An 18,024-nucleotide genomic window follows, 5' to 3' on the forward strand; every position below is an offset into this window, starting at 1 on the left:
CCCCCGGACCCCCACTGACCCCCCCGGACCCCCCTCCACACCCCTTTCCATCCACCGCCCCCCCTCTCCCCCCACTGACCAACCACCATCCCTCCGTTGACCCCCCCCGTCCTTCTCTCCCCACTTGGAGACCCCCCAGACCCCAAAAGGCCCCTCCATCCCCCCCCCGACTCCTTCATCCCTCTGCTGCCCCCTCCATCCCCCCCAGACTCACCCCCCTTCCCCCCTTCCATCCCCCAATTGCCCCTCCATCCCCCTTCCCCCTCCATCCCCCCCCCGACTCCTTCATCCCTCTGCTGCCCCCTCCATCCCCCCCTTCCCCCCTCCATCCCCCCTCATCCCCTTCCCCTCAATCCCCATCCGCCACCCATGGCCCCTCCATCCCCCCCCCATTTGACCCCACATTCTCCTACCCCTCTTTCCCCCGTCCATCCCCCCCTTCCCTCCCCCCTCCATTCCCCTCAGGGCCCCTCCATCCCCCCCTTTCCCCCTCCATCCCCCATTGCCTGCCTCCATCCCCCGCCCTTCCCCCCTCCGTCTCCCCCCGTTGACTCCTCCACCCCCCCCATTTGCCCTCCATCCCCCCCCCCATTGCCCGCCCCCTCCATCCCCCTTCCCCCCGCCATCCCCCGTTGACTTCCTCAAATCCCCCCCATTGTCCCCTCCATCCCCCCATTGCCCCTCCATCCCCATCCCCCCATTGCCCCTCCATCCCCCCTTCCCCCCTCCATCCCCCCGTTGCCCCTCCATCCCTCCTTCCACCCATTGCCCTCCTCCCCCCCATTGCCCCTCCATCCCCCCTTCCCCCCTCCATCCCCCCGTTGCCCCTCCATCCCTCCTTCCACCCCTCCAGCTCCTCCATCTCTCCGTTGACTCCCCAGTGGCTCCTCCCCCCCCCTTGACCCCCTCCATCCCCCTGTTGACCCCTCCACCCCTCCCTCCATCCCTCCCTCCCTCCCTTGACCCCTCCCTCTCCCACTGACCCTCTCCCTCGGCCCCTCCCTCCCTTGAGCCCCTCCATCCCCCCCTTGTCCCCTCCATCTCCCCGTTGACCCCCCATTGACTCCCCGACCCCCCGTTGACCCTCCCCCCCCTCCGCCACCCCCCGTTGACCCCCCCATCCCTCCATTGACCCCCATCCCTCCATCGACCCTCTCCCTCCATCCCTTGGCCCCTCCATCCCCCCATTGGCCCCTCATTGACCCCCCCATCTCTGTGTTGACCCCCCGTTGACTCCCCCCCCTCTCATTGACCCTCCCCAACCATCCCTCCCCCCGAACTCACCCCCCACCCTTCCGCTGCCCCCCCGTTGACCCCCCACCCCTCCATTGACCCCCCACCCCTCCGTCGACCCTCTCCCTCCCTCTCTTGGCCCCTCCATCCCTCTGTTGACCCCCCGTTGACTCCCCCACCCCCACCGACCCCCTCAACCATCCCTCCCCCCCCGAACTCCCCCCCGCCGACTCCCCCCCACCCCCCACCCCTTTTTTAATAACTAACACCTTCCATACACACACCCACCCCACCACGAGTGGGCGGTCCCCAACCCCTCCCCTCCCCAAATCCCCCCCCCCCCCCCCCAAATAATCCAATCCGCACACCCACACACCCCTCCCCAAAAAGCCCACCACCCCCCCCCCCCAACACCCCGCCCCGCACCGGCTCCATCCCTATGCGGTGCGAAGGCCGCCGCGCGCAACGCCGCCCACCGCGCCCCCCCCCCCGTTTTTCGTGCGTCAGCGTCACCGATGACGCGACCACCCACCCCCTCCCCTTTGTCGTCCCCGTGGCCCACCCCCCCCCCCCCCCCCGTGCGCGGGGGGCGGCGCGGGGCCGGTGACGCGGCCGCTGACGCGGGGCCGCGGGGCCCATAAAGGCGGCGGGCGGGCGGCGGCGCGGGCGGAGGATGCTCCGCTCCACCAAAGGCGCCTCCAAGGCGCGCCGGGACCAGATCAACGCCCAGATCCGCGCCCTGCGCGACCTCCTCCCGCTGCCCGAGGGCGACCGGCCGCGCCTCTCCTACCTGCACGTCATGGCCCTCGCCTGCATCTACACCCGCAAGGGAGCCTGTCTGCGGCCAGGTGGGCTCCGGAGGGACGGGGAGAGGGGATGGGAGCGGGAGAGGGGATGGGAGCGGGAATGGGACTGGGAGAGGGGATGTGGTGGGACTGGGATGGGAGCGGGAGACGGGATGGGAGCAGAGCTGGGGCTGAAATGGGGCTGGGAGCGGGGATGGGGCTGGGATGGGACTGGGAGCGGGAATGGGGCTGGGGTGGGACTGGGAGCGGGAATGGGGCTGGGTATCTGGATGGGACCGGGGATGGCACCGGGATGGAACTGGGGACCGATAAGGGACCGGGGATGGCACCGGGATGGAAATGGGACCGGGATGGGCCCCGGGATGGCATCAGGATGGGACTGGGAGCGGGTATTGGGCTGGGCTGGGAAGGGGTACGGACGCCAGGATAGAACCGGGAACGGCACCGGGATGGCAGCAGCGTCAGGCTGGGAACGGGAACCGCTGTCGGGAGCGGGGACTGGGCTGAGCAGCGGGAACGGGAGGAGAAGCGGGATGGGAACAACGGCAGCGGGACCGCGACAGGGACGGGGACGGGGACGGGATCAGCACCGCGGACAGGGATAGGGACGGGATCAGCACCGCGGACAGGGATAGGGACGGGATCAGCACCGCGGACGGGGATAGGGACGGGATCAGCACCGCGGACGGGGACGGGGACGGGGACAGGGACGGGGACAGGGACGGGATCAGCACCGCGGACGGGGACGGGGACTGGGACCGGGATCAGCACCGCGGACGGGGACAGGGACGGGGACTGGGACCGGGAAAGGCAGCGGGACCGGGACAGGGACCGGGCACAGGGACTAGGACAGGACCGGGGACAGGGACGGGATCAGCACCGCGGACAGGGACAGGGACGGGGACTGGGACCGGGAAAGGCAGCGGGGACAGGGACAGGCTCGAGGAGGGCTCAGCACCGCGGACAGGGACCGGGACCGGGACCGGGACCAGGGAGGGGACCGGGGAGGGGACCGGGGAGGGCTCAGCGGCGGCGGCGGCTGCGGGAGGAGCCGGTTCAGCACCGCAGACAGGGAGCGGGACCGGGCGGGGGACGGAAGAGGAATCGCGACAGGATCGGGACCCGGGATCGGGATCGGGGCTGGGATCGAGACCAGTGACAGGGACGGGGAACCGCGACTGGGACCGGGACCGGATGGGGAGCCGGGTTCGAATCTGAGACAGGGGGACCGGGACAGGGACCGAGACCAGGGACAGGGAGTGAGGACTGGGGCTGGGACAAGGGACAGGGACGGGGATCGGGGTCGGGAACCGGGATCAGGGCTGGGACAGCGGAACAGGGACCGGGCTCAGGGATCAGGATCGGGACAGGGACAGGGACCGAGACTGGATCGGGGCTGACACGGGGAGGCAGGGACAGGAACCGGGAGAGGGGATCAGCATCAGGACCCGGGACAGGGACCGAGACCGATGACAGGGCCGGAAGGGGGTCAGGAACCGGGACAAGGACCGGGACGGGGCCCAGGGCTGGGGCTGGAGACGAGGGACGGGGACAGGGACCAGAGCCGGACCGGGGCCACCCCTGGGTCCACATGGGACGGGCTCCGGGTGCCACCAGAGACCCCACAGGTGACGATTCGGGTACCGGGGCCGGTGCAGGAAGGGGGTGAGTTCCAATGGGTGCCAGCGGGCGCCGGGTGGGCGCTGACCCGTGTCCCCACGTGTCCCCACACAGGCCCGACGCGGGGAGCGCCCATGGAGCTGCTGGGGGGGCCGGAACTGGCCGACCTGGTGGCATCGCTGCCCGGGTTCCTGCTGGCCGTGACCCGCGAGGGGAAGCTGGTGGGAGTCACCGACAACGTGGCCCAGCACCTGGGGCACTCCATGGTGAGCGCCGGGGGGGGGGGGTTCAGGGCCTCGCCCGGGGGGTCCTGGGGGCTGGGGGGGGGCTGGGGGCTGAGCCTCCCCCCAGGGGGGTCGTCCTGGTGCTGCAGGGAGAGGGGTCCCGGGTGCTGGGGGGTGCTGGGGGGTCCTGGGTCTCAGCCCGTGGGGGTGGTCCTGGGGGTGCAGAACGAGGGGTTCTGGGGGTCCTGAGGGGTGCTGAGTCCTCACCCTCTGCCCCTTCCCCATGGACTGGGGGTGCAGGACAACGGTGCTGGGGGGAGTCCTGGGGGGGTCCTGGGGAGTCTCGGGGGGTGCCGGGTGCTGACCCCTCTGTGTCCCCCCCCCCGTGCAGGTGGACCTGGTGGCACAAGGGGACAGCATCTACGACCTGCTGGACCCCGCCGACCACCCCCTGGTGCGACACCAGCTCACCCTGCCCGGGCCCCCCCAGGCAGGTGGGTGGGGGCTCCGAGGGGGAGGGGAGGGGAGGGAGGGACGGAGGGAAGGACGGAGAGATGGGAGGACAGAGGGATGGAGAGGTGGGAGAAGAGAGGGTTGGAGGGACAGGAGGAGAGAGGGTTGGATGAAGGAAGGGAGGGTTGGAGGGATGGACGGAAGGACGGAGAGACTGAGAGAGGGACGGAGAGGTGGGAGGAGAGGGATGGAGGGAGGGAAGAACGGAGGGATGGTGGAAGAACGAAGGGAGGGAGGGAAGGAGAGAGGGTTGGAAGGCAGGAAGGAAGGAGGGAGGAAAGGAGAGATGGAAGAGGGGAAGGATGGATGGGAGGAGAGGGTTGGAAAGAGGGAAGGCGAGAGAGATGGAGGGAGGGATAGAAGGAGAGAGGGAGAGAAGGACAGAAGGATGGGGAGACGGGCGGTCGGAGGGATGGAAGGACAGAGGGACGGAGGGAGGGAAGGAGGGATGGAAGGACGGGGAGAGGGGTGGTTTGGAAGCACAGAGGGACCGACGGCCCCCCCTCCCCCAGAGCGCCTGTTCCGCTGCCGTTTCACCACCTCCCGCGCCTCGCGCCGGCCCAGCGCCGGCCGGAAGCTCGTCCTGCTCCGGGGCCGCTTCCAGGCTCCCCCCGGACCCCCCGGAGCCTCCCCGGGGCTCTTTGTCGCCTTCTGTGCCCCCCTTGACCCCCCGCCCTGGCCCTGCCCCGACTGCCTCCTCCTGCCCGCCTTCCAGAGCCGCCACGCCCGGGACCTCGCCCTGCTCGACGTCTCCGACAGGTGAGGGAGGACAACGTGGGGGACGGGGGCACACGGGGGGGTCCAGGGGGATCCGGGTGACTGAGGGGATCCAGGAGTCTGAGGGGATCCAGGGGGATCCAGGGGGATCCAGGAGTCTGGGGGAATCCCGGTGGCCAAGGGGATCCAGGTGTCCTTGAAGGACACGGGTGGATATCCAGGGGGATTCAGGTCTCCAGGAGGAGCCGAGTGACCAAGGGGACCCAGATTTCCGGGGGGATCCAGGAGGACCCAGATTTCCAGGGGTACCCGGGTGTCTGGGGAGGGATCCGGGTGTCCGAGAGGATCCAGGGATCCAGAAGGACCCAGGTGTCCGGGGAGGGATCCGGGTGTCCGAGAGGATCCAGGGATCCAGAAGGACCCGGGTGTCCGGGGGGGATCCGGGTGACCTCGGGTGACCCCGGTTTGGTGGCTGAGGGACCCGGCCGTGTTTTCCCGCAGTGTCCTGATCCATCTGGGATACGGGCGGGGGGAGCTCCTGGGCCGCTCCTGGTACCGCCTCCTGCACCCCGAGGACCTCGGCCACGTCGCCCGCCAGCACCTGCGCCTCGGTGGGTGTCCCCTCACCGTCCCCAGGGTCCCCTGGCACCTCCCTGTGTCCCCTCAGCTGTCCCCAAGGTCCTCTGGTTCCTCCCTGTCCCCACCCTGTCTGTCCCTTGGGACCTCCCTGTCCCCTGACTCCCCACGTCCCCAAGGGGGTCCCCCAGCCCTCTGCGTGTCCCCTGCTGTCCCTCTGCTGCCCCCAATGTCCTCGGTGTCCCACACGTCCCCTGGAGTCACCGGGTCTCCTTCCGGGAGCCCCCGGCGTGTCCTTCACGCCCCTGTTGATGCCTCGTCTCCATTGAGGTCCCCAGTCCCCCAACCGACCCCACTGATGTCCTCGTGTCCCCCAAACCCCCAACAGACCCCACTGACGCCCCCATTGATGTCTCCATGGCCGCAACTCCTCCAATCAACCCCAGGAATGTCCCAAACGTCCCCCAGCCCCAATTCCTCCCCAGTCCCCCACTCCCCTTGGCATCGCCGTGTCCCCATTTTCCCCCCACCCTCGTGTCCCCGCTGGTGTCCCCCTGTCCCTGCCGGTGTCCCCCTGTCCCCGCTGGTGTCCCCCTGTCCCTGCTGGCATCCTCTGTCCCCGCTGGTGTCCCCCTGTCCCCGCTGGTGTCCCGGTGTCCCCACTGGTTGTCCCCCTGTCCCCTCTGACGTCCCGGTGTCCCCACAGCCGGCGCGGGGCCGGAGGCGCGGGGGGAGCTGGTGACGCGGCTGCAGCGCAAGGACGGGCTGGGCTGGACGTGGGTCTACACCCGCCTGCGCCCCGAGGGCCCGGCCCTGCTCGCCCACAACTTCGTCATCAGGTCAGTGCTGGACCCAAGGTGCCTGAGGGGGGGTCACGGCCCCCCCGGGGTGGCCCCCGCTGTCCGGGTGTCCCAGACCCCCCCGTGACCCCCCGTCTGTCCCGCAGCGAGGCCGAGGCCTGGTGTCTGCGGCAGCAACTGGCGGCCGAGGCCCCCCCGGGACCCCCCGAGCCCTTCGGCCCCGGCCTCGACTTCCCCGGTGCCGACGTCGGAGCGGGCGGGGACCTCGGCACCGGGCCTGGCATCGGATCCGGCGTCGACCTCGGTGTGGGATCCGGGCTCGGAGACGACGTCGGAGCGAACGTCGGCCTCGGCCTCGGGGTCAGCGTTGGGTGTGGCCTCGGAGCCGACGTCGGACACGGCCTCGGAGCTGCTCTTGGAGCCAACGTGGATCCCGGGCTTGGAGCTGGTGTTGGGCCCGGTCTCGGAGCCAACATGGGACCTGGGCTTGGATCCACCATTGGACACGGCCTCAGAGGCAACGCCGGGGCCAATGTTGACCCCGGGCTTGGGGCCGGTGTCGGATCAACCACTGGGCACAGTCTTGGAGACGCTGTCGGACACAGTCTCAGCTCTGATGTCAGCGCCAGCGTCGGCCTCGGCGTGGGAACCGGCATCAGAGTGGACGTCGGCCTCGGGGTCGCTGCCGGCGCCGACGTCGGCCCTGCCCTCGGGGCTGATATTGGAGCCCTCGGAGCCGGTGCCGGAGATGACGTCGGAACCCCACTCCAAGTCACCAGCGCTGCAGAGGTCGGGCCCGGCATCGGAGCCGGCGTCACGCTCAGCGTCGGGGCCAACATCGGGCCCGGCCTTGGGGGCGGCGTCAGAGCCAGCGTCGGGCTCGGCATCGGGGCCGTTGGCCCCGCCCTGCCCTCCGATGTCGGCGCCGGCGTAGGACTCGCCGTCGGTGCCAGCGCCGGAGCCGGAGTCGGTGCTGGGGTTGGACTCGGCCTCGGCGCCAACATTGGAGCCAGCGCCAGCTCCGGGGTTGGACTCGGCCTTGGAGCTGCTCTTGGAGCCAACGTTGCCTCCACTCTTCCATCCGGTGTTGGGCCTGGAGTTGGACTTGCCGTCGGAGCTGCCGTTGGAGCCAATGTTGGCTCTGGTCTTGGATCCGGTGTTGGACTTGCTGTTGGAGCCGGCGTTGGCTCCAATCTTGGATCCGGTGTTGGACTTGCTGTTGGAGCTGGTGTTGGCTCCAGTCTTGGATCTGGTGTTGGACTTGCCGTCGGAGCCATTGGTGCTGCTCTTGGATCCGATCTGGACATTGGACTTGGCGTCGGAGCCACCGTTGGTGCTACAATCACATCCGACGTCGGCCCCGCCGTCGGGCTCGGCCTCGGAGCCAACGTGGGCTCCACCATCGGCTCCGCCCCCACATCGGACGTCGGTGCCGGTGTCGGACTCACCGCTGGAGCCGCCGGCGGCTCCGGGCTCGGATCTACCCTTGGATTTGCCGTTGGAGCCGCACTCGGAGCCAACGTTTGCTCCGGGCTCGGACCCGACGTCGGTGCCGGCGTCGACTCCGCTCTTGGCGACGCCGGCATCGGACTCGGAGCCAACATTGAGTCCGGCGTCAGATCCGCCCTCGGACTCGGCATCGGAGCCAACGTCGGGTCCGGCGTCGGATCCGCCCTCGGACTCGGTGCCGGAGCCGCCGTCGGAGCCTCCGCCCTCGGTTCCACCCTCGCCCTCGGCCCCGGCGTCGACCCGACCCTCGGACCCGGCCTCGGCCTCGGCGCCAACGTCGGCACCGCCCTGGGCACCGGCCTCGCCCTCGGCGCCAACCTGGGCCCCGGCGTCCGCCTGGCGCCGGGCCTGGGGGTCCCCGAGACACCCGGGGGGGCCGCCGAGACCTGGACCCCCCCCTACACCCCCCGGCAGGCCCCGCCCTTCGCCTTCGGGCCCCCGGAGCCCCCCGAGGCCGCGCCCGAGAAGCTGCCGCCGAGCCCCGAGAGCCCCGGGGGCGGCGGGGGGGGTGTCCCGGGGGGCCCCCCCGGCTCCCTCCTCCTCACCCCCGAGACGTCGCCGCCGCCCCCCCCGCCCGCGCCCCCCGGCCCGGCCCTGCGCCGGCTGCTCCAGGGCTTGGCCGCCGCCGCCGCCGTCAGCCGGGGGGGTCCCCGGCGCTCGGGGGGCACCCCCAGCCCCCGCCCGCCCCCCCCGCCCCGGTCGCCCCGCGACCCCTTCGCTGAGTTGTATCAACTCCCCCAGAGCCGCCTCCAGGACGCCTTCCGCCAAGGTAGGGACCCCCAAAACCCGGGGGGGAGGTCCCCGTGCTCTTGGGGGGTTGCGGGGGGGGCGAGGGGACCCCAATGTCGCCGGTGGGGGTTGGGGGGTGAAGGTGGGGAGGGTGACGGATGGTTGGGGGTGGGTGGGGGAGGGTCCCAGGCCTCCTCGGCCCCCGTTTTGGGGTGGGGGTGTCACACTCCTGGACATCGAGCTCCCTCGGGGCGTTTGGGGGGGGGTCACAACCTCGGCTGGGGGGTCCCTCGGGGGTTTGGGGTCATGAGCTTTGTTCTGGTGTCCCTTGGAAGGCTTGGGGGCTCACAGCCTGGTTTGGGGGTCCTTGGGGGTTTTGTGGGGTCACAACCTGGTTTAGGGGTTCTTGGGGGGTTTTTGGGGTCACGGCCAAGATTTCAGGGTCTGTGGTGGGTTTGCGGGGTCACAACTGGGTTTTGGAGTCCGTGGCGGGTTTGTGGGGCCTTCCCTGCTGTTTTGGGGTCCCTGGTGGGTTTGTGGGGTCACAACCTGGTTTGGGGGTCCGTGGCGGGTTTGTGGGGTCTCCCCCCCTGTTTTGGGGTCCCTGACGTGTCCCCACGTCCCCCCCGCAGCCGGAAGCCAGCGCGCCCCGTCGTTCTGAACTAAGTCTGTGACGCGACTTGCCCCCAGTATGGCATATTGTCATTGTCACCCCGGCCCGGAGCCGCCGTCCCCCCCGGCCCCGGCCGTGCCCCCTCCCCCCGCCGCCCCCCCCCGGGGCCTTTCGTGCTAATTTAACTCGTAACGAGTCTCTAAGGTAATTGGGGGGGGGCTGGTGGCCCCCCCCTCCCCAAAACCCGGACGCCTGGGGCCCGTCCCTCGTGTCCCCCGTCCCCGCCCCCCACTCCGGGACCCGTCCCCAAATTTTGGGTCAGTGGGTGGCTTGGACCCACCTGTAGGAGCCTGTGGCCCCCCCTCGCCCCCCCTCCCACCCCGAGTGTCCCCGTCCCTCGTCACCCACCTTGTCCCCGTCACCCGCCCTGTCCTCGTCCCCCACCTCGGGGTCTGCGTTTTTGGCAGAGTCCCCCCCAAAAAGTCTGTACCCCCCCCATGGGTGTTGTCCCCCATGTCCCCAGCGCAAGGGACCGAGGCACGATGTGGCTTGATGTCCCCGATGCCCCCGATGTCCCCGATGTCCCCGATGTCCCCAGTGACCCCGGGCCGAGTGATGTCCCGATGTCCCCAACGCCCCCAACTCACGGGGCTGAGGCACAATGTGGCTCGGTGGCCCCAGTGTCCCCAACCCAGGGAGCGGGGACATGACCTGATGTCCCCAATGTCCCCAGTCTGGGGGACGTGGGCGCCGGTTACCCCGAAGCCATTGGGGCTGGGACAGGTCATGGCCTGATGTCCCCAGTGTCCCCGGTGTCCCCGGTGTCCCCAACACCCCCCCAAGGGACTGTGAGACATCACGGCCTGATGTCCCCAACGTCCCCAACGTCCCCAACATCCCCAACGTCCCCAACCCGAGGGACTGAGACACAGCGTGGCTCAGTGTCCCCAATGTCCCCGACACCCCCAGTGCCCCCCACACCCCCAGTGTCCCCAACCCCCCCGATGTCCCCCACGCCCCCCCGCCAAGACATCGAGATCCGGCGCGGCGCGACATCGCCGACGTCCCCGAGGGACACGGGCACCCGTCACCGCTCGACGTCCCCGAGGGACACGGGCACCCGTCACCGCTCGACGTCCCCGAGGGACACGGGCACCCGTCACCGCTCGACGTCCCCGAGGGACACGGGCACCCGTCACCGCTCGATGTCCCCGAAGGACGAGGACACCACGTGAACGGACTGAGACCTGTCCCAGCCCGACGTCCCCAACGCCCCCGAGGGACAGAGACAACCCGGGACCGACGTCCCCACTGTCCCCAAGGGACGAGGGACCCGCTCATCACCCCGGACTGAGAGACTGAGACACGGCGCGGGCTGATGGCCCCGATGCCCCCGAGGATGTCCCCAGTGTCCCCGAGGATGTCCCTGATGTCCCCAACCCAGCGGACTGAGACCCGTCGTGGCCCAACGTCCCCGATGTCCCCAAAGGATGTGGGACATTGTCATCACCCCTGGCCGAAGGACTGAGACCCGCCACGGCCTGATGTCCCCGATGTCCCCGATGTCCCCGATGTCCCCAAAGGATGTGGGACATTGTCATCACCCCTGGCCGAAAGACTGAGACCCGCCACGGCCTGATGTCCCCTATGTCCCCAATGTCCCCGATGTCCCCAAAGGATGTGGGACTGGTCCAAGGACTGAGCCCCACCCCCCCAGCCCCGATGTCCCCAACGCTGTCCCCGATGTCTCAATGTCGCTGATGTCCCCAAAGGACGCGGGACATCGTCACCACCTGGACTCAAGGGACCGAGAGCCACCACGGCTCGATGTCCCCCAGCGCCCCCGATGTCCCCGACGTCCCCAAAGGACGCGGGACATCGTCACCACCTGGACTCGAGGCACTGAGCCCCCCCCACGGCCCAGTGTCCCCAACGTCCCCACCACGAGGGACTGGCCCCCCCATTGTCCCCAAGGTCCCCCGTGTCCCCACCCGAGGGACAGACACGTGGTGGTCCAACAGCCCCCGTGTCCCCGATGTCCCCGATGACCCCTGGAGGCCCCGTGGCCCCGACACCCCCGGCAATAAAGTGGCCTCTGTGGTCCCTGTGCCCGTGGCCCCTTCTTTCCAGGGGATTTGGGGGGACAGAGGGGTTTGGGGGGGACCCAGGGACTTGGAGGGTCCCCAAGAGTTTCGGGTGATCCAGGGGCTTGGAGGGACCCAAGAATTTGGGGGGGGACACGGGGGTTTGGGGAGATCGAAAGGTTTGGGGGGGACCCAGGAGTTTGGGAAGGGCACCCAAGAACTGGGGGGATCAAGAGGTTTGAGGAGTACCCAGGAATTTGGGGGTACTCAAGAATTTATGGGATCCCAGGGGTTTGGGGATCACAGGAATTTGGGGGAGCCCTGGGGTTTGGGGGGGCCCGGAGGTTTAGAGAGACCCAGGAATTTGGGGGAGACCCGGGATTTGGGGCTCGGAGAGGGTGGGTGTCTCAGGAGTCCGAGGGAAACCGGGAATTTCGGAGCAACAGGGGTGAGGGGAGAGCCTCAGGAATTTGGGTATTCCAGGATTTCGTGGGGGATCCAGGAATTTTGGGGTCCCAGGGGTCTGGGAGGACCCAGGAATTTGGGGGAATATCCAGGAATTTGAAGGGTCCCAGGGGCTCGGGGGGAGGGGGGGGAGGTACCTCAGGGGGTCCGGGGATGCCCAGAAATTTGGGGGATCCCAGGATTTGGGGGGGTCCCAGGGGCTCGGGAGACTCCCGGGGGTCCGAGAGCGGGACTGGGGAACGCGACAGGCCACGCCCCCGAGCGAGAAAACCACGCCCCAACGGACCAAACCACGCCCCCTAACGGACTAAACCCGCCCGTGCAAACCCCGCCCCCGAGCACCTAAGCCGCGCCCCCAGAACTGCAAAACCCCGCCCCCCGCCCAGCGAACCCCGCCCCGAGTGCACAAACCCCGCCCCCGAGCGCTGCGGCCACGCCCACGCCCCTCCCCGCGCACGCGCGGGGAGTCCCGGCGGCGACGCGGTGGGTGAGTCCCGGACTGGTCCCAGTGACCCCCAAACTGGGGCCGGTGACCCCCGAACTGGGGCCAGACCCTCCTCCCCACCCCCAAACTGGTCCCAGTGACCCCCCGGACTGGTCCCGCTCACCCCTCCCAGTCGCGGTCGGGCACCCATAGAGCTCCCAGCACCCCCGGACTGGTCCCAGTAAGCCCTTACTGGTCCCAGTGGTCCCGCGGTGCTTCCAGCATGTCCTGCTGGGCCCGGCTCAGCGCTGCTCCCAGCGACCCCCAGCACCCGCCCAGTAACCCCCCAGCACCTTCCCAGTACAAACCTCTGTACCCTCCCAGTGACCCCCAGTAGCGCCCAGTACCCTCCCAGTGCCCCCAGAAACCCCCCACCCCATCCCAGTCCCCTCCAGCATCCTCCCAGTAGCCACCAGTCCCCCCCCAGCGCCCTCCCAGTGCCCCCAGATCCATTCCAGTCCCCCCCAGCATCCCCAGTCCCCCTCCCCAGTGCCCCCAGTCCCCTCCCAGTGCCCCCCAGCATCCCCAGTCCCCCTCCCCAGTGCCCCCAGTCCCCTCCCAGTGCCCCCCAGCATCCCCAGTCCCCCTCCCCAGTGCCCCCAGTCCCCTACCAGTGCCCCCCAGCATCCCAGGTCCCTCCCAGTGACCCACGCATCCCCAGTACCCCTCCCCAGTGACCCCAGTTACCCCTCCCCCAGTGACCCCCAGCACCCAGTAACCCCTCCCAAGTGCCCCCAGTCCCCCTCCCAGTGCCCCCCAGCATCCCAGTAACCTCCCAAGTGCCCCCAGTCCCCTCCAAGTGCCCCCCAGCATCCCAGTCCCCCTCCCCGTGCCCCCAGCCCGCATCCCCAGTACCCCTCCCCAGTGCCCCCAGACTCCTCCCAGTCCCTCCCAGTCCCCCCCAGTCCCCCCCAGTCCGCTCCGATGGGCCGGGGGCGTCTCCTGGGGGGCTGCGCGTGGCTGCTGGGGGGGCTGGCGCTGCTGCAGACCCTCTACCTGCGGGCGCTGCCCCCCCCGCGGACCCCCCCCCACCTCGCCCCCCGCCGCCGCCCCCCCCCGACCCTGCGACCCCCCCGGGGGGTCCTGGACGCGTCGGGGACGTTCCGGGTGTACCGGGACGTGCTGGGACCCCCCCCGCGCTGGGACCCCCCCGAGCTGGTCCTGGCCACCCACGGCACCCCGGGGCGAGCGGCCGCGGCGCTGGGGGGGCCCTGGGGGGGTCCCCTCTCGGTGGCCGTTTTCGGGGTGCCCCGGGGGGGGTTGGAGGAGCTGCTGGCGCTCCTGGGGGGGCCCTGCCGGGGGCTGCGGGGCCGCCTGAGGCTGCACGTGGTGGTCGCGGCGGGGGCGGCGGCGTCGCCCCCCCCTTGGGCGCTGCCCCCCAGGCCCGGCCCCCCCAAGCCGGGGGGGTGTCGGGGGGCCCTGCGGCGCTTGGAGGCCGCGGACCCCCCCAGCTACGCCCTGGGGGTGCCGTACCCCGGGAATCTCCTGCGGAACGTGGCCTGGGAGGGGGCGGCCGACGGAAAGGGGGGGCCCCTTTCCGGCCGGGATGGGGGTCCGGGCCCCCCCGGGTCGGGGCGGGGGGGCCGCTTCGTGCTCCTGGTGGACGCCGACGTGGTGCCCAGTCGGGGGCTGCGCGAGGGGTTCCTGGGGCTGCTCAGGGAGGGGGGGCTGCGCCCCGAAACCTGGGGAGCCGGAGGGGGGGGATTGGGGGCACCCCCAGCTGGGGGGGTTGCGGGACGTCGGGGGGGCCCCAATGCCTTGGAGGCTCCAGGGGGGGATCCCAAAGTTTTGGGGGTTCAGGGGGGGTTGGGGGACCCCAAAGCTTTGGGGGTTCAGGGGGGGTTGGAGGGTCAGGGGGGTTTTAGGGACCCCAAAGCTTTGGGGATTGGGGGGGATTTGGGAGATCCCAAAGTTTTGGGGGCTCCTGGTGGCCTCAGGGTCCCCAACACCCTGGAGGCCCCTGATGTCCCGGGGGACCCCAAAGTTCTGAAGGACTCCAAAGCCTTGGGAGACCCCAAGGGCTTCTCTGCCCCGGGGGTCCCCGATGCCCTGGGGGACCCCAAAGTCCTGACGAACCCCAGAGCCCCAGAGGTCCCCAACGGGTTGGGGGTCCCCAATGCCTTGAGTGACCCAGTTGTCCCCAACGCCCTGGAGGTCCCCAGGGGTTTCCATGACCCGGGGGTCCCCAACGCCCTGGAGGTCCCCGATGCCCTGAGGGACCCCAACACCCTGGAGGTCCCCAAAGGCTTCCACGACCCAGGTGTCCCCAATGCCCTGGAGGACCCCAACTCCCCGGAGGTCCCCAAGTCCCTGGAGGACCCCAAGTCCCTGGAGGACCCCAAGTCCCCGGAGGTCCCCAAGTCCCCGGAGGACCCCAAGTCCCTGGAGGTCCCCAAGTCCCTGGAGGACCCCAAGTCCCTGGAGGACCCCGACGCCCGGGTGGTCTTTGTCCTCCCGGCCTTCGAGGTGCGGGCTGGGATGGGGGTGCCGGGCTCGAAGGTGGAGCTGCTGCGCCTGTGGGACGCGGGGGACGCCCGTCCCTTCTACGGGACGTTGTGCCCCCGCTGCCAGGCCCCCACCGACTTCGGGCGCTGGCGGGCGCTGCCCCCGCCCCCCCGGCTGCGCGTGGCCTACGAGGTGCCCTGGAGGGACCCCTGGGAGCCCTTTTACGTGGCCCCGGCCCGGGGGGTCCCTCCCTTCGACGAGAGGTTCCTCCAGTACGGCTTCAACCGCATCAGCCAGGTAGGGCCGGGGGGATGGGGTGGCCTTGGTGGTCGGGGGGAGTGGCCCTGGGGGTTGGGGGGGTGGTCATGGGAGTGGGGGGACCTTGGTGGTCTTGGGGTGGCCGTGGGGTGGCCGTCAGGGTTGGGGGGAGCTTGGGGTGGCCTTGGTGGCCATGGGGTGGTCATGGGGTTGGGGGAACCTTGGTGGTCTTGGGGTGGTGGTGCGGTGGCCATGGGGTGGTCTCGGGGTGGCCTTGGTGGTCGTGGGGTGACCATGAGGTGGGGCCATGGGGTCTGTGGGGGCTATAGAGGGTCTGTGGGTGCTGTGGAGCATCAGTGGGTGCTCTGGGGGTGCTCTGGGTGCTGTGGGATGTGGTGGGGGTGCTCTGGGGTGCCATGGGGTGCCATGGGGTGTGGTGGGTGACACTGTGCCCCCCTCCCCAGGCCTGCGAGCTGCACGTGGCCGGGTTCCGTTTCGCGGTGCTGGACGGGGCCTTCGTGGCCCACCGGGGCTTCAAGGAGCCCGGGGGGTTCCACGGGGGCCGCGAGGCCGAGCTGGGCCACAACCGGCAGCTCTTCCGGAGCTTCCGCGCGGAGCTGCCCCGGCGCTACCCCGGCTCGGCCCGGCGCTGCTGAGACCCCCTGGGTCACCCTCACCTGGGCACCCGACCCTCCTGGGGACCCCCATGGACACCTGACCCACCTGGGGACCCCCTGATGGACACCTGACCCTCCTGGGGTCACCTGATGGACACCTGACCCTCCTGGGGTCACCTGATGGATACCTGACCCTCCTGGGGACCCCCATGGACACCTGACCCACCTGGGGTCACCTGATGGACACCTGACCCTCCTTGGGACCCCCATGGACACCTGACCCATTTGGGGTCACCCGATGGACACCTGACCCTCCTTGGGACCCCCATGGATACCTGGGTCATGGACACCTAGGTCACCCTGATCTGGACACCCGACCCACCTAGGGTCCCCTTGTTGGACACCTGACCCACCTGGGGACCCCCTGATGGACACCTGACCCTCCTTGGGACCCCCCATGGACACCTGACCCACCTGGGGACCCCCTGATGGACACCTGACCCACCTGGGGACCCCCTGATGGACACCTGACCCACCTGGGGACCCCCTGATGGGCACCTGACCCACCTGGGGACCCCCTGATGGGCACCTGACCCACCTGGGGACCCCCTGATGGACACCTGACCCACCTGGGGACCCCCTGATGGACACCTGACCCACCTGGGGACCCCCTGATGGACACCTGACCCACCCGAGATCCTCCGATGGACACTTGGGTGCCTCCAGTCTGAACACCTGAGTCTCCTCTCCACTGCACACCTGGATCCCCCCGGGCTGAACTCCGGCCCCCCGACTTGGACACCTGGATCCCTTCCCGAGACCTGGACCTCCCCAACGGGGACACCTGAGTCCTCCCTGGGCACCTGGGGTCTCCCAACTTGGACACCTGGATCCCCCCAAAATGGACACCTGAGTCCTCCCTGGGCACCTGGGGTCTCCCAACTTGGACACCTGGATCCCCCCAAAATGGACACCTGAGTCCTCCCTGGGCACCTGGGGTCACCCAACTTGGACACCGGGATCCCCCCAAAATGGACACCTGGATCCTCCCTGGACACCTGGATCCTCCAGACTTGGACACGTGGGTCCCTCCCAGACACCTGGATCCCTTTCAGGGACCTGGATCCTCCCAAGCTGCCCCCCCGTGTCCCCCCCAGACCCCTGTGCCCCTGGGTGACCTGCCCTCAATAAAGATGGCCACCTACCCATGATGCCTCTGTGCATCCCTCATGGGGGTGGGCGGGGCCTCTGGTTGCCTTGGTGATGGGGTGGGAGGAGCCACATCCGGTTCAGACCAGTGACCGCCAGTACAAACCAGTAACCACCAGTACAGACCAGCGGCCGTCCTGCGAGCGGAACTGGGGGAGGGCAGGGGAGGAGGGGGTACAGTGGGAACTGCAGCTCCCAGCGTGCACCGCGGCAACATGGCCGCCAAACCCCGCCCCTTGTTTAGAACTACACTACCCAGAAAGCAGCAGGGCCTCGAGTCAGAACTACAGCTCCCATCATGCCTCGGGGGGGCAATATGGCCGACAAACCACGCCCCGTCATCCCATTGGTTCGTGACTACATTTCCCGTCATGCATCGGGGACAATATGGAGGTCAAGGTCACCATTTTCCGTTTAGAACTACATTTCCCGTCGTGCCTCGGGCCAAAAATGGCGACAAACTCACGTCCCTTACCCGGAAGTGCCTCTCCTCTCTGGGAGACAGCGCCCCCTTGTGGGCTGGGGGTGTAAAAAAGGCTCCTAATTGGGGGCGGGGGCCGCGGAGGGGACACTGGGGGGAGGGGAGGGGGCGTTCGACCCCAAATCTCGGGGTGGGGGAGGGGACACGGCCACAAAACCGAGGAGGGGGAGGGACGGGGGGGGGGGGGGGGTGTGACCCCACATCTGAGGGGGGGGGGGGGACAGGACCCCCACAGCCAGAGGTGGGGGGGGGGCGTGGCGGGGGGAGGGTTGTGACCCCAAAGCTGAGCTTGGGGGGGGGGGGGGGGGGTGTGACCCCAAATCCGGGGATGGGGACCCCAAATCCGGGGATGGGGAGTGGCCACAGGACTCTCTCGAGGGTAAAACCCCCCAAATTTGGGCTGAAATAACCCCCCCGCCCCCTCCCCCCCGAAATCCACCAAAATTGCAGCCTCGCGGTTAATAAACATTTTTATTTGCATTTATTTGCATTTTCCACCCTCATTTTCTCATTTGTCTCCTGTTAATTCGCCGTTAAAGTGCTGCAAAGGGAACTTTTTTTTTTAATTATTTTTTTATTTACATTCTTTCAGGGCTGGGTTTTTTTTTGTTTTTTTTTTTTTTTTTAACTTAAACCTCCCC

The 18,024-nt window shown here is 69.3% G+C and overlaps 2 protein-coding genes across 2 annotated transcripts; both read left to right on the top strand.

Annotated features, from left to right (window-relative positions):
* Positions 1-1,906: 1,906 nt before the first annotated feature.
* On the top strand, positions 1,907-8,577 carry LOC113999497 (fibroin heavy chain-like; the record flags this gene model as incomplete). Its single annotated transcript, XM_027742985.2, has 7 exons — positions 1,907-2,081; positions 3,774-3,925; positions 4,275-4,377; positions 4,909-5,155; positions 5,615-5,724; positions 6,396-6,528; positions 6,636-8,577. Coding segments are annotated over exons 1-7 (2,862 nt in total), but the record flags the coding sequence as incomplete, so codon positions are not given.
* A 4,720-nt stretch (positions 8,578-13,297) lies between these two features.
* B4GAT1 (beta-1,4-glucuronyltransferase 1) lies at positions 13,298-16,904 on the top strand. The gene is made up of 2 exons (XM_039377924.1): positions 13,298-15,115; positions 15,541-16,904. Exons 1-2 carry the CDS (start codon positions 13,298-13,300, stop codon positions 15,730-15,732), a joined length of 2,010 nt encoding a protein of 669 aa, XP_039233858.1. The 3' UTR covers positions 15,733-16,904.
* The last annotated feature ends 1,120 nt before the right edge of the window (positions 16,905-18,024 follow it).

The sequence above is a fragment of the Pipra filicauda genome, unplaced genomic scaffold (genome assembly GCF_003945595.2).
Source record: "Pipra filicauda isolate LSUMZ 115617 unplaced genomic scaffold, ASM394559v2 scaffold975_size42716_pilon, whole genome shotgun sequence".
Taxonomy (NCBI): domain Eukaryota; kingdom Metazoa; phylum Chordata; class Aves; order Passeriformes; family Pipridae; genus Pipra; species Pipra filicauda.

Bases quoted from the DNA above. Each gene is read 5' to 3' on its own strand.
- B4GAT1 (XM_039377924.1), top strand. From the start codon at position 13,298: ATGGGCCGGGGGCGTCTCCTGGGGGGCTGCGCGTGGCTGCTGGGGGGG. The intron at 15,116-15,540 runs GTAGGGCCGGGG...CCCCCTCCCCAG, and splicing joins GCTTCAACCGCATCAGCCAG to GCCTGCGAGCTGCACGTGGC.